Source organism: Taudactylus pleione, unplaced genomic scaffold (genome assembly GCF_031769625.1).
Source record: "Taudactylus pleione unplaced genomic scaffold, aTauple2 ptg000537l, whole genome shotgun sequence".
NCBI classification, from domain to species: domain Eukaryota; kingdom Metazoa; phylum Chordata; class Amphibia; order Anura; family Myobatrachidae; genus Taudactylus; species Taudactylus pleione.
The window spans coordinates 7,974,868-7,995,463 of NW_028284939.1; the positions used below are offsets into that span (position 1 = coordinate 7,974,868).

General features: G+C 46.9%; 1 protein-coding gene across 2 annotated transcripts in view; it reads left to right on the top strand.

The window, feature by feature from the left end:
• The window catches only part of WDR88 (WD repeat domain 88), a 47,465-nt gene that overhangs the window by 3,465 nt on the left and 23,404 nt on the right, over positions 1-20,596 (top strand). For both annotated transcript variants that reach the window (XM_088451132.1, XM_088451133.1), the window contains exons 2-5: positions 1,831-1,941; positions 2,378-2,466; positions 3,438-3,501; positions 6,397-6,535. In XM_088451132.1, coding sequence (XP_088307258.1) covers positions 1,831-1,941; positions 2,378-2,466; positions 3,438-3,501; positions 6,397-6,535 — 403 coding nt within the window. The remainder of the gene's footprint in view (positions 1-1,830; positions 1,942-2,377; positions 2,467-3,437; positions 3,502-6,396; positions 6,536-20,596) is intronic.

The window sequence follows — 20,596 nt, forward strand, 5'->3', positions numbered from 1 at the left end:
ATGTGTACTCCCAGTGCCTTTCCCAGTATCATGTGTACTCCCAGTGCCTTTCCCAGTATTGTGTATTCCCAGTGCCTTTCCCAGGATCATGTGTACTCCCAGTGCCTTTCCCACGATCATGTGTACTCCCAGTGCCTTTCCCAGTATCATGTGTACTCCCAGTGCCTTTCCCAGTATTGTGTATTCCCAGTGCCTTTCCCAGGATCATGTGTACTCCCAGTGCCTTTCCCAGTATCATGTGTACTCCCGGTGCCTTTCCCAGTATCATGTGTATTCCCAGTGCCTTTCCCAGTATCATGTGTATTCCCAGTGCCTTTCCCAGTATCATGTGTACTCCCAGTGCCTTTCCCAGTATTATGTGTACTCCCAGTGCCTTTCCCAGTATCATGTGTGTACTCCCGGTGCCTTTCCCAGTATCATTGTACTCCCGGTGTCTTTCCCAGTATTGTGTATTCTCAGTATTATGTGTAGTCCCAGTGCCTTTCCTAGTATTATGTGTACTCCCAGTGCCTTTCCCAGTATTATGTGCACTCTCAGTGCCTTTCCCATTATTATGTGCACTCCCAGTGCCTTTCCCAGTATTATGTGTATTCCCAGTGCCTTTCCCAGTATCATGTGTATTCCCAGTTCCTTTTCCAGTATTATGTGTATTCCCAGTTCCTTTTCCAGTATTATGTGTACTCCCAGTGCCTTTCCCAGTATCATGTGTGTACTCCCGGTGCCTTTCCCAGTATCATGTGTACTCCCAGTGCCTTTCCCAGTATTGTGTACTCCCAGTGCCTTTCCCAGGATCATGTGTACTCCCAGTGCCTTTCCCAGGATCATGTGTACTCCCAGTGCTTTTCCCAGTATCATGTGTACTCCCAGTGCCTTTCCCAGTATTGTGTATTCCCAGTGCCTTTCCCAGGATCATGTGTACTCCCAGTGCCTTTCCCAGTATCATGTGTACTCCCAGTGCTTTTCCCAGGATCATGTGTATTCCCAGTGCCTTTCCCAGTATTATGTGTACTCCCAGTGCCTTTCTCAGTATTGTGTGTACTCCCAGTGCCTTTCCCAGGATCATGTGTACTCCCAGTGCCTTTCCCAGGATCGTGTGTATTCCCAGTGCCTTTCCCAGGATCGTGTGTATTCCCAGTGCCTTTCCCAGTATTATGTGTACTCCCAGTGCCTTTCCCAGTATCATGTGTACTCCCAGTGCCTTTCCCAGTATTGTGTATTCCCAGTGCCTTTCCCAGGATCATGTGTACTCCCAGTGCCTTTCCCACGATCATGTGTACTCCCAGTGCCTTTCCCAGTATCATGTGTACTCCCAGTGCCTTTCCCAGTATTGTGTATTCCCAGTGCCTTTCCCAGGATCATGTGTACTCCCAGTGCCTTTCCCACGATCATGTGTACTCCCAGTGCCTTTCCCAGTATCATGTGTACTCCCAGTGCCTTTCCCAGTATTGTGTATTCCCAATGCCTTTCCCAGGATCATGTGTACTCCCAGTGCCTTTCCCAGGATCATGTGTACTCCCAGTGCTTTCCCAGTGTCATGTGTACTCCCAGTATCACGTGTACCCCTAGCGCGTTTACCGGTATCATGTCATGTGTGTACTCCCAGTACATTTAAAGTATCACGTGTACTCCCAGTGCAACTCCCAGTATATTGTGTATATCTTAGTTTAATTTCCAGTGTGTTGTGTAATCTCCCAGTATCATATGTGTACACACAGTGCTATCCACAGTATATTATTTGTACCTTCAGTACAGTAGTGTTACAGGATGTATGATCTCCAGAACTTTATTATTATTATCTTTGCTGTAACTTGTCTGTCTTCCATTCCACAGGTCCCATTTAGAGTTTTAAAGGGTCACAGAAGTCCTGTGACTTCCTGCCATCTCTGCTTTGATGATACAAAACTTCTAACCTGCTCACACGACCGAACGGCCAAACTCTGGGTAGGTGCTTGCAGGTTCCTCTTATCTCAGTGATGTCACATAACGCTGCATTCTTGTGATTATGGGCTGCTACCCTGAGTGCTACTGTACTGATTCTAGTCACTTGTAAATTGATGGGCTGCACTCTAATAAGCATTGTTCCTCGCACAAAATGGCTGCCCCACTCCATATAGGCGAAGGGAGCATTTTAAGGTTAAACTTTTTTTCTCTTCTAATTTTATCCATTTCAGGATGTGTTTGCAATAAGTGTTATTGGCGATAGAGTTTTATAGTTGTACTGCGCCCAGCACCTAGACGAATTATCGGGTAACAGTGGCACAGAGTGGCATTATGAGAACTGACATAACAAAAATAAACACTTAAATGAATCTGTATGTTATATATCCAGTGTTCTGCTTTATTTTCCCTTTATCTAACAGTACAGTGTCTTTTATAGGATTTTCCTACGTTTGCCCTAATCCGCGAGTTCGGAGATGAGCACACGGCCCCTGTTTCTGAGTGCAATCCAACATCGGATAACACAAGGTGATATCATTATTTCTCAACAACTGTGACTAGATGAGCAGGACAGTAAGAACATGTATCTGTCTTATTGGTGCAGCAACAGCTATAGGCTAAGTATGACTTGAGAAGGTAAACTGGTGGGACAGTAGGGGGCGCTGTGACTTTAGCTATCAATGTGCGGTCATTGGACAATAGAAGGGTTGGCATAGATGCATGTATGATACCTGCGTATCCATGACATGCTGTCATCATCAGAATTGCATCAATATTTTGGAACATGCACAGGGGAGATCCACTTCTATCTTTGCAAAATGCAGCAGAAGTAGTAATGTGAGCCCGCCACTGAGGTACTTCTGCGGTGGGGTTACCAGCCTCCGATTAGTCAGCCTGTGTGGCTCTACGGCATGCCGGAGTGGGACCTTATATTATTACGCCGTTACTAGCTTGGCTCAGCTTGGGTAACTGTCTAATCACTGCTTTAATGCACAGCGCCGAATGGGTTATCCACAGGGATTATTAAACCTCTCACCACGTGCCTGGAACATGTATTTACACTTGTAAGTAACCCAAAAGAGCGATTCCAGACCCCATACTTCTGCATCTAGAAAGGATTAAAGATAAAATGACAGGTAAAACCTTTAAAAAAAAAATGTTATATATATATTTTTCGTTAATTTAATAAACCATTAAAATCTGCTTCTTCGTAAGGTGCCACATTATAACCACGCACCTGTCCTTCAGAATAACATACGAAAACTCTCCGCACCCATTAATATTGTGCCATTAATATGCCAGGAGATTATGAGCAAAATAGAGGGATTACAGATTAGGAAATTGTACTCTATGAACTACGAAAAGTAACGACTGCTATGTTTGGTTTGTATATTGATTGTCTGTTGTAAAATAGGGATCACTGGTCCCTATACTTTGCCTACTGTCTCATATTCCAGTGTAACTATATTTATCTCCTGGCTTTGTAACTCTGTCTTCAGAATGGTGACATCATCGTATGACAAAACCGTCAAGCTTTGGGACTTGGAGACCGGAAAAGTTCTTGTACGTAGTATTATTTTAGAATTGTGTTCACATCTTATTATTCCTTGCAAAATATAGATTTATATCCAGCGCCGTATCTTCAAGCTACGGCGCCCAGTGCAGGCCACGCCCCCCTCTGCGCATGACAATATGACGTCATACCATGGGGAGGGGCCCAAACGACTGGAACAACAGTGCTGTGCTCTGTGTCGGCATCGGTCGCCCAGAGCTAGTTAGGGCACTGTTCGTATTTACTACTGATAGCTAGATTTAAAGGGAAATACAACCTTGGTTGTGAGTAGGTTCTTCCTTTTTACTAAATTATATTGCCCACATGCTGTATATATGGGGGCATGCACTCACTCTCGTCATTCTCAACGTCGTCAGCAAACGGTCGACATGGTTAAATGTCTATATTATTAATGCTGACATCAGAATTGTCGACAATTTCATAGGGTTGGGGTTACCGTTAGAGTTGGCATTAAAGTTACCGTTAGGGACAGAAGGAGAAGAAAACCTGCATGTCGGCATTGTAGCAATGTCCACATGTTGAATTTCAAGATGGTCACTTTCGACGTGTACCTTATGACTGTCTAACTAATATACCGATCCCTATGTGGGATAATGGGGGTGATTCAGCTTCAGATGGAATTGCAAAGATGCACACAAGCTTTGCAATTCCGTCCTTGCTAATATGTGAATTCAGCAGGAGGTGTATGACCCCCCCCTGCTGTGTATGACTCCCCCTGCTGTGTATGACCCCCCCTGCTGTGTATGATCCCCCCCTGCTGTGTATGACCCCCCCCTGCTGTGTATGACCCCCCCCTGCTGTGTATGCTCCCCCCTGCTGTGTATGCCCCCCCTTGCTGTGTGTGACGCCCCCCCCTGCTGTGTGTGACGCCCCCCCCTGCTGTGTGTGACGCCCCCCCTGCTGTGTGTGATGCCCCCCCCTGCTGTGTGTGACGCCCCCCCCTGCTGTGTGTGACGCCCCCCCCTGCTGTGTGTGACGCCCCCCCCTGCTGTGTGTGACGCCCCCCCTGCTGTGTGTGACGCCCCCCCCTGCTGTGTGTGACGCCCCCCCCTGCTGTGTGTGACGCCCCCCCCTGCTGTGTGTGACGCCCCCCCCTGCTGTGTGTGACGCCCCCCCCTGCTGTGTGTGACGCCCCCCCCTGCTGTGTGGGACGCCCCCTCCCCCTGCTGTGTGGGACTCCCCCTGCTGTGTGTGACGCCCCCTGCTGTGTGTGACGCCCCCTCCCCCTGCTGTGTGGGACGCCCCCTCCCCCTGCATTTGTGATCCCAGCACTGCAACCGAGGCTTACGGCTTGCGAGGCCAGGAAACTGCGTCCGTAGACACAGTCCCTGGTCTTGCCACTCCCGGGAAACTGGGCCGACATGTCAATCAGGCAGAGGCTTAGAAGGGTCGGCGTGCAATCACGGAGAACCCGTTCTACACATTCGCAGAACGGGTCCTACGCACGCGCAGATTCTCGATAATCGGGAATCTGCATTCAGCATTGCACTTACGTGCGCTGCTGTATCAGTATTGTACATCATGGCGATCTTCAAAGTCACAGGGGATTTCACTGACAATATAAAAGCTTTTATAGAGCACATGGAATTGTTAGGTGATGGCAAATATTTATAATAATTTACATTAAGGGATACGTCTCAATTGTGTATAATATATACAGTTTTATGTGTGTGTGTTGTTTTATGGGAGATCAGATATGATGAATGCACAGACTGAGGGCTTCATTCAGAGCCGCTCGTAAGCGGCCGCTCGTTCGTTCCGAGCGATGTTCGCACATCTGCGCATGCGTACAGATTGTAATACGCATGCGCGAACCAGTCAGTGCGGCCGAAAATCGTGTGCTCGCTAAATAGCGAATGCCTGCTATTTTGAGTGACAGGAGGAGGCGTATGTGGGTGGTAACAGGGGAAGGTGCTTGAAAACGGGGAGTGGAGATCAGAACGCAGGCGTGCTTAAAGGTCAAAACGGGCGTTTTATGGGTGTGCATAATTAATACAGCAGCATCATTGACCACGTCACTTGGTTGTTTTATAGTCAGAACTGCTCGCAAGATTGCGATAGGAAAAACCAACCACAAGAATAGCGAGCAGTTCATACGCCGTTCGATGTACTCGATTAATCTAATAAATAGCGGACATGACATATGATGCGAGCGGCCAGGGGGCGTTTTTTTCAAAATTACGACCTCAAGTTTTGTTCGCTCGTTCAGACATAAAGGCGTCAACAGACCGCAAAGAGCGAACGGTTAATTTGAATAGCCACCCCCTTTTTCAGAACGAGCGAGCATAAATAGCGTCCGGCTCTGAATCAGACCCTGACTCCCCCCCCCACCCCCCCACATGCACCATACTAAGGTACTGGGGGTTGGGCCCAAATTAAGGAGGTGTGGCCACACCCCCTCCAAAATAAAATACAATGGAAATAATACTTTTGACATTTGCCCCGCTCAGAAGCTGACCAGTAGCCCTCCAACAAGCCCAGCCCGGGTAATCCGTACCCATCCCTCCCCCCTCTCGGACACTCAAAACATATAATAGTCACATTCTGATGTCAGACAGCGCCAATTATTCAATAGAAGGTATCCCTTATAATATTCATCAATGGAAAGTGTCCAGTGACGCGTATTATAAGGGATACCTCTCATACACTGGCCATAGGAATATAGGAATTTGATGTAGGGGTTCTACGGCTTATAATAAAACATACGAGAAAATCTAAAGGAAGATAGTTTTACACTACTAGCCCCACAGTTACATTTGGTCATAACTGACTGGTGCTAAAGACACTCAACGCAATCAAATATCTTTTCTCTGATAAATCAGTGTGTAATCTGTACCTCTGGTGAAAATACATCTATTTATCTATCTGCAAATCTTCTCCATCAGTGGTCAGTAAGCCTGGACGGTCTTGTGACGTCGTGTAACGTGTCTGGCGATGGGAAGCAAGTGGTGTGTGGCGTGGATGTGGAGAACGCAGTCTGTATCATTGATAGCGCAACCGCCTCCAAAGTGGTAAATATTAAAGGTTAGCATTCCTATTTACAGTATATCCCATAATTGTGTACAGAAGTACATTCCTCTCATTTTACCTCTTTACTAGAGCTTACCCTACTCCCTTCTGTACTGCCCACACTAATACACCCTTATGCCACTTTACTCCAACCTACACTACCCACACTAATACAGTCACACCTACCCTACTCACACCTATACTACCCACACTAATACATACACAGCTCCCCTACACCTGTACTACTCACACTAATGCACCCTTATGCCACTTAACTCCAACCTACACTACCCACACCTACCCTACTCACACCTATACTACCCACACTAATACATACACAGCTCCCCTACATCTGTACTATTCACACTAATGCACCCTTATGCCACTTTACTCCAACCTACACTACCCACACTAATACAGTCATACCTATACTACCTACACTAATACATGCACAGCTCCCCTACACCTGTACTACTCACACTAATGCACCCTTATGCCACTTTACTCCAACCTACACTACCCACACTAATAGTCACACCTACCCTACTCACACCTATACTACCTACACTAATACATGCACAGCTCCCCTACACCTGTACTACTCACACTAATACACCCTTATGCCACTTTACTCCAACCTACACTACCCACACTAATAGTCATACCTACCCTACTCACACTATACTACCCACACTAATACACACACAGCTCCCCTACACCTGTACTACTCACTCTAATGCACCCTTATGCCATTATACTCCAACCTAAAGTACCCACACTAATACAGTCATACCTACCCTACTCACACTATACTACCCACACTAATACACACACAGCTCCCCTACACCTGTACTACTCACACTAATGCACCCTTATGCCACTTTACTCCAACCTACACTACCCACACTAATAGTCACACCTACCCTACTCACACCTATACTACCCACACTAATACATACACAGCTCCCCTACACCTGTACTACTCACACTAATGCACCCTTATGCCACTTTACTCCAACCTACACTACCCACACTAATACAGTCACACCTACCCTACTCACACCTATACTACACACACTAGCACACACACAGCTCCCCTACACCTGTACTACTCACACTAATGCACCCTTATGCCACTTTACTCCAACCTACACTACCCACACTAATAAAGTCACACCTACCCTACTCACACCTATACTACCCACACTAAAACACACACAGCTCCCCTACACCTGTACTACTCACACTAATGCACCCTCACACCTACACTACCCACACTAATACATACACAGCTCCCCTAAACCTGTACTACTCACACTAAGGCACCCTTATGCCACTTTACTCCAACCTACACTACCCACACTAATACACCCTCATGCCACTCTACTCCCACCTACATTACCCACACTAATACACTCACAGCTCCCCTACTCCCACCTATACTACCCACACTAATGCACCCTCACACCTACCCTACTCCCACCTATACTACTTACACTAATGCATCCTCATACCTACCCTACTCCCACTTCTACTACTCACACTAATGAACCCTCACACCTTCCCTACTCCCACCTATACTACTCACACTAATGCACCCTCACACCTATACTACCCACACTAATGCACCCTTACACCTACCCTACTCCCACCTATACTACCCACACTAATGCACCCTCACACCTACCCTACTCCCACCTATACTACTCAAACTAATGCACCCTCACACCTTCCCTACTCCCACCTATACTACCCACACTAATGCACCCTCACACCTACCCTACTCCCACCTATACTACCCACACTAATGCACCCTCACACCTACCCTACTCCCACCTATACTGCACACAATAATGCACCCTCACACCTACCCTACTCCCACCTATACTACCCACACTAATGCACCCTCACACCTACCCTACTCCCACCTAAACTACCCACACTAATGCACCCTCACACCTACCCTACTCCCACCTAAACTACCCACACTAATGCACCCTCACACCTACCCTACTCCCACCTATACTACCCACACTAATGCACCCTCACACCTACCCTACTCCCACCTATACTACCCACACTAATGCACCCTCACACCTACCCTACTCCCACCTATACTACCCACACTAATGCACCCTCACACCTACCCTACTCACACTAATACACCCTCAAACCTACCCTACTCCCACCTATACTACTCCCACTAATACACCGTCACATCTACCCTACTCCCACCTATACTACCCACACTAATGCACCGTCACATCTACCCTACTCCCACCTATACTACCCACACTAATGCACCCTCACACCTACCCTACTTCCACCTATACTACCCAAACTAATGCACCCTCACACCTACCCTACTCCCACCTATAAAACTCACACTAATGCACCCTCACACCTACCCTACTCCAACCTATACTACTCACACTAATGCACCCTCACACCTTCCCTACTCCCACCTATACTACTCACACTAATACACCCTCACACCTACCCTACTCCTACCTGTACTACTCACACTAATACACCCTCACACCTACCCTACTCCCACCTATACTACTCACACTAATGCACCCTCACACCTTCCCTACTCCCACCTATACTACTCACACTAATACACCTATACTACTCCCACCCTACTCCCACCTATACTACCCACACTAATACACCCTCACACCTACCCTACTCCCACCTATACTACCCACACTAATGCACCCTCACACCTACCCTACTCCCACCTATACTACTCACACTAATACACCTATACTACTCCCACCCTACTCCCACCTATACTACTCACACTAATACACCCTCACACCTACCCTACTCCCACCTATACTACCCACACTAATGCACCCTCACACCTACCCTACTCCCACCTATACTACTCGCACTAATACACCCTCCCACCTATACTACTCGCACTAATACACCCTCCCACCTACCCTATTCCCACCTATACTACTCACACTAGTACACCCTCACACCTTCCCTACTCCCACCTATACTACCCACACTAATGCACCCTCACACCTACCCTAGTCCCACCTATACTACTCACACTAATACACCTTCACACCTACCATACTCCTACCTATACTACCCACACTAATATACCCTCCCACCTATACTACTCGCACTAATACACCCTCCCACCTACCCTATTCCCACCTATACTACTCACACTAGTACACCCTCACACCTTCCCTACTCCCACCTATACTACCCACACTAATGCGCCCTCACACCTACCCTAGTCCCACCTATACTACTCACACTAATACACCTTCACACCTACCATACTCCTACCTATACTACCCACACTAATACACCCTCCCACCTATACTACTCGCACTAATACACCCTCCCACCTATACTACCCACACTAATACACCCTCACACCTTCCTTACTCCCAACTATTCTACCCACACTAATACACCCTCACACCTCCCCTACTCTCACCTATACTACTCACACTAATGCACCCTCACACCTATACTACTCCCACACATACTACTCACACTAATACACCCTCACACCTTCCCTACTCTCACCTATACTACCCACATTAATACACCCTCACACCTACCCTACTCCCACCTATACTACCCACACTAATACACCCTCACACCTACCCTACTCCCACCTATACTACCCACACTAATACATCCTCACACCTACCATACTCCTACCTATACTACCCACACTAATACACCCTCACACCTTCCCTACTCTCACCTATACTACCCACACTAATGCACCTTCACACCTACCATACTCCCACCTATACTACCCACACTAATACACCCTCACACCTACCCTACTCCCACCTATACTACCCACACTAATACATCCTCACACCTACCCTACTCTCACCTATACTACCCACACTAATACATCCTCACACCTACCCTACTCTCACCTATACTACCCACACTAATACATCCTCACACCTACCATACTCCTACCTATAATACCCACACTAATACACCCTCACACCTACCCTACTCTCACCTATACTACCCACACTAATACATCCTCACACCTACCCTACTCTCACCTATACTACCCACACTAATACACCCTCACACCTACCCTACTCCTACCTATACTACCCACACTAATACATCCTCACACCTACCCTACTCTCACCTATACTACCCACACTAATACATCCTCACACCTACCCTACTCTCACCTATACTACTCACACTAATACACCCTCACACCTACCCTACTCTCACCTATACAACTCACACTAATACACCCTCACACCTACCCTACTCTCACCTATACTACCCACACTAATACATCCTCACACCTACCCTACTCTCACCTGTACTACTCCCACCTATCCTGCTGTCTGAGCTGTGAGGAGGTTGTGTGGAGGAGAGCTCTAGCTGCTGCAGGTGTGTCCCGTGTCTGCAGGGAGACTCCCTGCTGGCTTCCCCAGGGGGATGGATCCTCCTGGGGGAGAGTGCTCCCGACGTTCTGCCCGTGGCTCGGGCTCTAAAGCAAAAGCCAAAGCAAAGACTCCTGGTGTCCGGATAACTAGTGCGGCAGGCCAGTCCGGATCATCAGGAAGCAGCATGAGTGACAGTGGAGGCAATATCATCAGCCCGGCTTCTGTGCAGTTGGAACCACAGCTTGTTCCCCCTATATCTGAGGGTGCTCCCCTATGTGATGGAACAAAGGGTCGAGCAGTGCTGGAAGCTACCTACCCTGTCGGTGTGGGCCCAGTGAAGAAACTGGAGCCACAGTCGGATTCCCACAAACTCTCCCTGGGTGCTCCCCTGTGTGATGTAACACAGGGTGGAGTGACAGCAGCTACTGTCTGCCCAGGGGGTAGTGAAGTATGTGGGGAGGTGAAGCCCCTTGATGCCTTGGAGAATGTTCCTGGATCCCCTGGTGATACTGGGGATGAAGAGGAAGATGAGGAGGAGGAGGAATCATTTGATAGCTTCTCTATTGAGGAATTACAAAGAGAGCCAAAGCGTATACAGACCAGAATTAATGATAAGAAGAAAAAAAGAAATACCTGCTATAAATGGGAGAAACCAGTGTTAAAAGAAGTGATTGAAACCCTTTCTGTAACTCTGGGAAGGGTTAAAAGTAAATTGCAAGAAAAGCGCTTGGAAAAAAAGGAAAAGCAGATGCAAGCAGCAGTGAAAGGGTTACCAGTTCATGCAAAGGTCCAATCAAGGCCGACACCCATGGAGACAGGTGTTATCAGTGTACCTGTTGATTGCAGCAGCACCCCACAGCCTGTTTCTGCAACTGAAAGTGAAACAAACCTACCAGCTGATGTCCAGGCAGAGTGTATGCAGCTGGAGGCAGCAGCAGTAACGGAGTCTAATACAGCTGAAGATGCAGTAAATATGGAGGATAAAGTTATGTCAGAGGTGTCTGGTGCTGTGATTGCTGATTCCCAGGAGAAGTTCGTTGCAGGGGACACAGTGGAGATGTCTTGCGAGGTGGAGGATGTTGCGGAAAAGGGCGCTTTTGGTGAGCCGGCTGTCCTGCAGGTGAGTAACAGTGTGCCGGGTGCTGGGGGTAAGGCAGGTAAGAAGTGGCCGGTGACGGCTGAGCCTGACAGTGCCCGGCATGAACTATTTCCACCTGTAGTGATGGCAGATGGCGGAGCCAGGAACACAGAGGGCGCGGTGTTCCAGGCTCAAATGGAGGTTATGTCGGAATTAAGGCTTGAGGAAGCTTTACAGAAAAGTGGCACTGAGGAGGGATCTCCAGGTGAATCTGCAGTGGCAGGTGAATTACCTGTTGCTGGGGAGGCTCTGGGCATTGTACCCGGAGACGTGCAGGGCGAGAAGGTTATAGGTACAAGGAGGTTGCCGCATGGTACTGGTTTAGGAGGGCGCATAAAGGAAAGACAATTTGCACAAGGAATGCTTGCATTAGAAAAGACTGGGCTGCCGGAGGAGCAGATTAAAGTAATAGAAACTGTTTATGGAGATAAGATGCTTGTACCAGCCAGGGCTGCAGAGGCTGCCAAAATTATTTGTGATGATGTAAGAAGGAGAGAGGGTGGGGGGAGTGTGGTAACAAACGTATCGGACAAACAGACTGTTCCTGGAAGTATATCGTATGCTAAAATGGTGACAAGATCTAATGCTTTCAATATGAATGTGAATAATGCTGGTCCACAAATGCCGGGTGCAGCATGCCAGGTTGGAAAAAGGAGAAATTTAATCCAGTTCCGATGGGCAGGAGAGGGGGAAGTTCCAACAAAGGAGACTTTCTTAAAGATGATTTTTGGTCTGGGGTTTAAACCCTCAGATTTATATGCTTGCATACACCTGGTCAAATCTGCAGAATTTGATTTGAGTTTTTTATCCGACCAGGGACTACAAGTGTTCTGGACAAAATGGCAGGCATGTCAAATGTCAAAACCATATGATATGTACAGAGTAAATTTGGTTACAAAGCATGATAAAGTGAAGGTGCATATTCTAGTGAGGAATGAGTCCATTCCTGTCCAAGATATTGCGTACTGGTTGTCCAGATATTGTGATATACAGTCTGACCTAAGCAAATCTGGATATACAATGGGGGTATGTGGGGGAGCTTGGGAGGCCCTGGTAAAGCTGCGTCATTCTGACAGAGGATTCATCCATGTACCATCCGCTGCATACATTGGCAGGGATCGAGTACAATGTACTATGTAAGGCGCTGCGGAACACTTGTGGCGCCATATAAATAAAGGATAATAATAATAATAATAATAATAATGCTTCTACCAGGGTCAACCAAGAACCTGCTTTAAGTGCGGGGATTTCAGGCATCTGAGCAGCGAATGTAATGTGATAAAATGTTCATTGTGTAATAAGATTGGTCATGTATCCAGAGAATGTGGGTTGGTCAAATGTAATTTATGCGGGGAAGAAGGCCACCCGTATAGCAGGTGTCCTCGGGCCAGCCATAATAGTGGGCAGGAGGTTAGGCCAGAACCAAGAAGGGAGGAGGAGGTGGTGAGACAAAAAGAACCACTAGGTGTAGATGAACATGTAAAGCAGGTGCAAGGGAAACAGGTAGAGGAGGCACCTTTTCAGGAGGTAAGGAGAGGAAATAAGAAAAAGAGGAAAGGTGAAGATGTGCAAGTTGTGCTAAGCAACAAATTTGATGTATTTTCCTCTGATGAGGAGGAAGTAATGAGGAGTGGGGGTGAATTGATTTTGGTAACAGGGAAGGATAAGAAGCAAGCAAGGACAGTGACAAAGAAAGTTAATAAAATTAAAGGGGGGGAGGAAAGGAATAAAAGGAGGAGAAAGAGATCAGATCAGGAGGAAGGTGATGGGGAGGGATTAGAGTGTGACCCTTCTGAAACTCAGCTGGAAGAGGAAAATATGTGCAGTTTATGGAGTGTGGTGGAGGAAGTGACTGTGATAGAGGAGACCCAGGGTATGGAGGAGGATAGGGTGGCTCAAGGTGTGTCCCAAGGCTCCTGTGTAGGGCCGAGTCAGGTACAGGTACCTGGTACTGAGCATCAGGTTATCAAGTTTGTACCCAAACCTCCTGATCCTGGGCCTCATCGTACGGGGGAGAAGGTCCCTGTAGATTGTCAGGGAGTAAGGGAGGAACGGGTAGTGACAGTTGTCGCTATGGAAGAGAAGGCTGGCCCAAGTAGGGTTAGCTTGTAGTTTTGTGGTGGATTTGGTGCTGGGAATTGTGCAAGGTAAAAGTAAGCAAGGTCTTGCATTTAATAATCTATACATCATGGATCCCCAACCCATACGATGTGCCACGATTAATGTGGCTTCCGTAGTTTCTGAACGTGCTCGTATAATGGCCTTTGATTTTTTCAACACGGTTGAGGTTGATTTTTTGTTTTTGCAGGAGACTAGGATTAGTAAGTTGGATCTCCTCCACAAAGCGAAGCGTGAGTGGAGGAGGGGTCCTTCTTACTGGTCTCTTGCGGCCGAGCCGTACGGTGGGGTGGCAGTGCTTTTTACTGACATGGTAACTGTGTACCAGGTTATAGAGTTGCAAGCAGGTAGATGTATGATTTTGGATATCAACATGAAGGGACAGGACCTTAGGTTAATTAATATTTATGGTCCTCAATCACAGTGGGATAGGAAATGTCTCTTCATGGAGATAAAACCTTTTCTTTTTACGGCCCAGCAAGTTATCTTTGGTGGTGATTTTAATACCATAATTAGGCCAAAAGATAGGGGAGGCTCAAAGAAAACTCTGGGCTATGACTCCAATTTTTTAGTTAGCATGATTAGACAGGCGGGTCTGGTAGATGTGCATATTCGGCATTTCCCAGACCTCACAGGTTTCACCTTTTTTAGTGGTAGTCATAGATCTAGAATAGATAGGTTTTTTGTTAAGGAATCTTCAAAGACCTCATCTTTAGGGGTGAGGTTAGTGGAGTTTTCCGATCACGCTTTTCTCTCAGTGACTTTGAATGCCTCAGAAACCCCTCAGAAAGGGCGGGGCCTGTGGCGATTGAACTCAGAGCTTCTAAAAGAAGAGAGCGTTAGACAATCCTTTAGGGTCTTCTTTCAATCTCAGGAGACACTTTTGGAGGCGGGTTGGAGTAGATCTGAGTGGTGGGAGGTGATTAAAAAGAGAATCCGGAAGTTTTTCCGTGGGTCTATTGCTAAAAAAAACTTGTTAAGACGTAACATCTACCATAGGCTGAGAAAGAAATTGGATCTCTTGATCTCTGAGGAGGGAGATAGTGGGGAAATCTCCCGGGTGAAGGCTCGGATGAAGGAGTTTCAGTACAACCGACTGGCATCCTTAGTTCTGGAGAGGGATTATGGAACATACCACTCGCCAGATCCCTACCAGAGCTGTAGGAGGTCAGTTGATGCCAAAGAGATCAGGGGACTGAAGGATGGACAGGGTGTTCTTCATATTGATAAGAAGGGCATTCTGGAAGTGATTGAGTCCTATTATTCAGATCTTTTATCTGAGCATTCACTCATCAGGGAGAGGATGGAGGAATTTCTGAGGAGGACACCAGGTTTGGGTTCTCAGGTTGTTTCTTCTGAATCTTTGGAGAGTGATATAATGGCAGAGGAAGTTAAGATAGCGATAGAGGGGTTAAACTCCCAAAAATCTCCAGGACCGGATGGTTTAACATCTGAATTCTATAAGACCTTTTCAGACCTCTTAATTCCTCGCCTTGTGGAAGTATTTAATGAGAGCCTGGATGAGGGAGTCCTCCCTCCTTCCATGAGGTTATCTGCCCTTATACTACTGTCTAAAGGAAAGGATCCGTCCCTTATTGAGAACTGGCGCCCCATAGCCCTTCTTAATACAGACAGGAAGATTTTGGCAAAGGTACTGTTCAATAGGCTATCGGAATTTTCTGAGCTGTTGCTTTCCCCCTCTCAGCACTGTACGGTGAAGGGCCGTAGCACCTTTAGTGCTGTCCTAGGTGTCCGGGAGGTCATTGAGCGGTGCAGGGCTGAGAAGTGTGGAAAGTATTTACTGGCATTGGATCAATCTAAGGCTTTTGATCGGGTAAACCATGAGTACCTTTGGGCCCTACTGAAAAGGTATGGTCTTCCAGAGCGGGTGGTGAATTGGCTGCAGGCTATTTATCGTCAGGCCGAGAGCTTCCCACTTGTAAATGGTTGGGTGGGTCCCACTTTTGGGGTAGGCTCTGGTGTTCGTCAGGGATGCCCCCTGAGCCCCCTCCTATATGTTTTTGCGATTGACCCCTTCGTCAGAAGGGTAGAGAGCGGAACTGTGGGTGGGGTGCAGCTGAGCCCAGAGTTTCCGCTAAAGGTGGTGGCCTACGCCGATGATGTCACGGTGGTTCTCTCCTCACGGATAGAGGCCCGTGATGTGGAACATCTTATCTGTGAATACTCTGAAGCCTCGTGCTCCAGGGTAAACCGTGAAAAGTGTGAAGTTTTCTGGATGGGGGAGGAGGGTGATGAATTTTGCCTTCCGGACAGCTTCCCTCAGGCCAGTCAGCAGATTAAAATTCTAGGCATAACATTTGACCATGGTGACTATGCCTCCCTAAATTGGGATAAGAAGCTGGAAGATGCTACCAAGAAGGTAGAGAGCTGGAAGAGATGGAAGTTTTCTCTGAGGGAAAGGGTTGACTTGTGTAAGACTTACTTGATTCCGATTTTATTATATGTCAGTTATGTGTGTTTTTTGCCTCAATCTATGTGGTCCAGATTGAATTCCTTGTTTTTCCTTCTTTTGTGGGGAAACGGGGTCAATATTGTCAGGAGAAACATCACCTACAGACCGAGGAAAGACGGGGGTTTAAATATGGTAAATCCCGTTGTTTTTTTTTGTAACAGCCTTTTTAAAATTTAATCTTGGGAGTTTGATTTTAGATGCTCCCCCTCGGTGGGTAGAGGGATTTAGATTCTGGATGTTCCCCTTCCTCAGGTTGTGGCTAGAGGATGGCCAGGTGAAAAGCTTTCGGATTCGGTGTGGTTACCTCCCGATCTACGTCATCCAGAGTTTGAAGGTGATGAGGCGTTTTGGCATGGTGGTGAGTGAAGTCAAAAACTTCTCTAGAAGGGAGTTGGAGAGAAGAATTTTGCAGACTCACTTCCATGACCAGCTGTGCCTGAGGGACTGTCCGAGTGATGTCGCTTCGGCCGGGTTAGCTCTGTTAAATTCACAGAGGATACCGCAGAAGTTTAGAGACATTGCTTGGCTCTCTTTTCACGGAAGACTTTATGTTGGGGAGAATCTCAGGTGGAAGAGTGTCAATGATCGTGGTTGCCCACGGGAGGAGTGTCCAGGGGTGGTGGAGACGATGGACCACTTTCTGCTTGAGTGTCCCTTTAATGTAAAGGTTTATGAGGAGGTGTCAAAAGCCATTGGCATTCCGTGCCTTTCGGGGCTTAGTTACCCTGAGTGGGTTTATGGGGTAGTCAGAAGATACGGTGGATTTAATTTAGTCACGATTTATTTAGTTAGTTTAGCAGTTAGATTTCACACGTGGAGCGCACGGTGTCAGGTGTCCATAAGGAAAAAGGTCCTCCCCTATAGAAATGTGGTGGGTTTGATTCTTCAAGAGGTGAGAAGGATGATGGATCTGGATAGGGAGGGGTTGGATGCTGTCAGCTGGTCTCATCGGTGGGGCCAGTTGAAACCCCCTTGAGTGGGTGGCAAACAGTCTCTCTGAATTCCAGCTTTGGGTTTTCTTTTCTCTTTTTTCACTCCCTTGTAGATGGTTTTTTGAAGTATTTTGTTTTATTTATGGAAAGGTTTGCATACATCTGCATGTAGGTGTTGGTGATGGGTAATATAGTTTAGGGTTTGATGTATGATTTAGATAGTTTCCTTTTACTTGAGGTGGTTTCTAAATCCTTGCTTAGTTTTCCCTTGCAGGTGGTGGATTGTATATAGGTAGTAGGGTAGATAAGTGTTTGTATTAGTATAGGAAAGTATAATATGAAGTAATATTATGTATTTTTTTTGCCTTTTTTATTAAGTTTTTGATTTTATGTAATTATTTATTTACATTTTATGTATTTATTATTATTATACTTGTTGCAAGTTTTAATAAAACAAAGCATGACCTATACTACCCACACTAATACACCTATACTACTCCCACCCTACTCCCACCTATACTACCCACACTAATACATCCTCACACCTACCCTACTCCCACCTATACTACCCACACTAATACATCCTCACACCTACCCTACTCCCACCTATACTACCCACACTAATACATCCTCACACCTACCCTACTCCCACCAATACTACCCTCACTAATGCACCCTCACACCTACCCTACTCTCACCTATACTACCCACACTAATACACCTATACTACTCCCACCCTACTCCCACCTATACTACCCACACTAATGCACCCTCACACCTACCCTACTCTCACCTATACTACCCACACTAATACACCCTCACACCTACCCTACTCTCACCTATACTACCCACACTAATACATCCTCACACCTACCATACTCCTACCTATACTACCCACACTAATACACCCTCACACCTACCCTACTTCCACCTATACTACTCACACTAATACACCCTCACACCTTCCCTACTCTCACCTATACTACTCACACTAATACACCCTCACACCTACCCTACTCTCACCTATACTACCCACACTAATACACCTATACTACTCCCACCCTACTCCCACCTATACTACCCACACTAATACATCCTCACACCTACCCTACTTCCACCTATACTACCCACACTAATACATCCTCACACCTACCCTACTCCCACCTATACTACCCACACTAATGCACCCTCACACCTACCCTACTTTCACCTATACTACCCACACTAATACACCTATACTACTCCCACCTATACTACCCACACTAATGCACCCTCACACCTACCCTACTCTCACCTATACTACCCACACTAATACATCCTCACACCTACCATACTCCTACCTATACTACCCACACTAATACACCCTCACACCTACCCTACTTCCACCTATACTACTCACACTAATACACCCTCACACCTTCCCTACTCTCACCTATACTACTCACACTAATACACCCTCACACCTACCCTACTGTCACCCATACTACCCACACTAATACACCTCTACTACTCCCACCCTACTCCCACCTATACTACCCACACTAATGCACCCTCACACCTACCCTACTCTCACCTATACTACCCACACTAATACATCCTCACACCTACCATACTCCTACCTATACTACCCACACTAATACACCCTCACACCTACCCTACCACCTATACTACTCACACTAATACACCCTCACACCTACCCTACTCTCACCTATACTACCCACACTAATACACCTATACTACTCCCACCCTACTCCCACCTATACTACCCACACTAATGCACCCTCACACCTACCCTACTCTCACCTATACTTCCCACACTAATACACCCTCACACCTACCCTACTCTCACCTATACTACCCACACTAATACACCTATACTACTCCCACCCTACTCCCACCTATACTACCCACACTAATGCACCCTCACACCTACCCTACTCTCACCTATACTTCCCACACTAATACACCCTCACACCTACCCTACTCTCACCTATACTACCCACACTAATACACCTATACTACTCCCACCCTACTCCCACCTATACTACCCACACTAATGCACCCTCACACCTACCCTACTCTCGCCTATACTACCCACACTAATACACCCTCACACCTACCCTACTCTCACCTATACTACCCACACTAATACACCTATACTACTCCCACCCTACTCCCACCTATACTACCCACACTAATACATCCTCACACCTACCCTACTCCCACCTATACTACCCACACTAATACATCCTCACACCTACCCTACTCCCACCTATACTACCCACACTAATGCACCCTCACACCTACCCTACTCTCACCTATACTACCCACACTAATACATCTATACTACTCCCACCTATACTACCCACACTAATGCACCCTCACACCTACCCTACTCTCACCTATACTACCCACACTAATACATCCTCACACCTACCATACTCCTACCTATACTACCCACACTAATACACCCTCACACCTACCCTACTTCCACCTATACTACTCACACTAATACACCCTCACACCTTCCCTACTCTCACCTATACTACTCACACTAATACACCCTCACACCTACCCTACTCTCACCTATACTACCCACACTAATACACCTATACTACTCCCACCTATACTACCCACACTAATGCACCCTCTCACCTATACTACCCACACTAATACATCCTCACACCTACCATACTCCTACCTATACTACCCACACTAATACACCCTCACACCTACCCTACTTCCACCTATACTACTCACACTAATACACCCTCACACCTTCCCTACTCTCACCTATACTACTCACACTAATACACCCTCACACCTACCCTACTCTCACCTATACTACCCACACTAATACACCTATACTACTCCCACCCTACTCCCACCTATACTACCCACACTAGTGCACCCTCACACCTACCCTACTCTCACCTATACTACCCACACTAATACACCCTCACACCTACCCTACTCTCACCTATACTACCCACACTAATACAC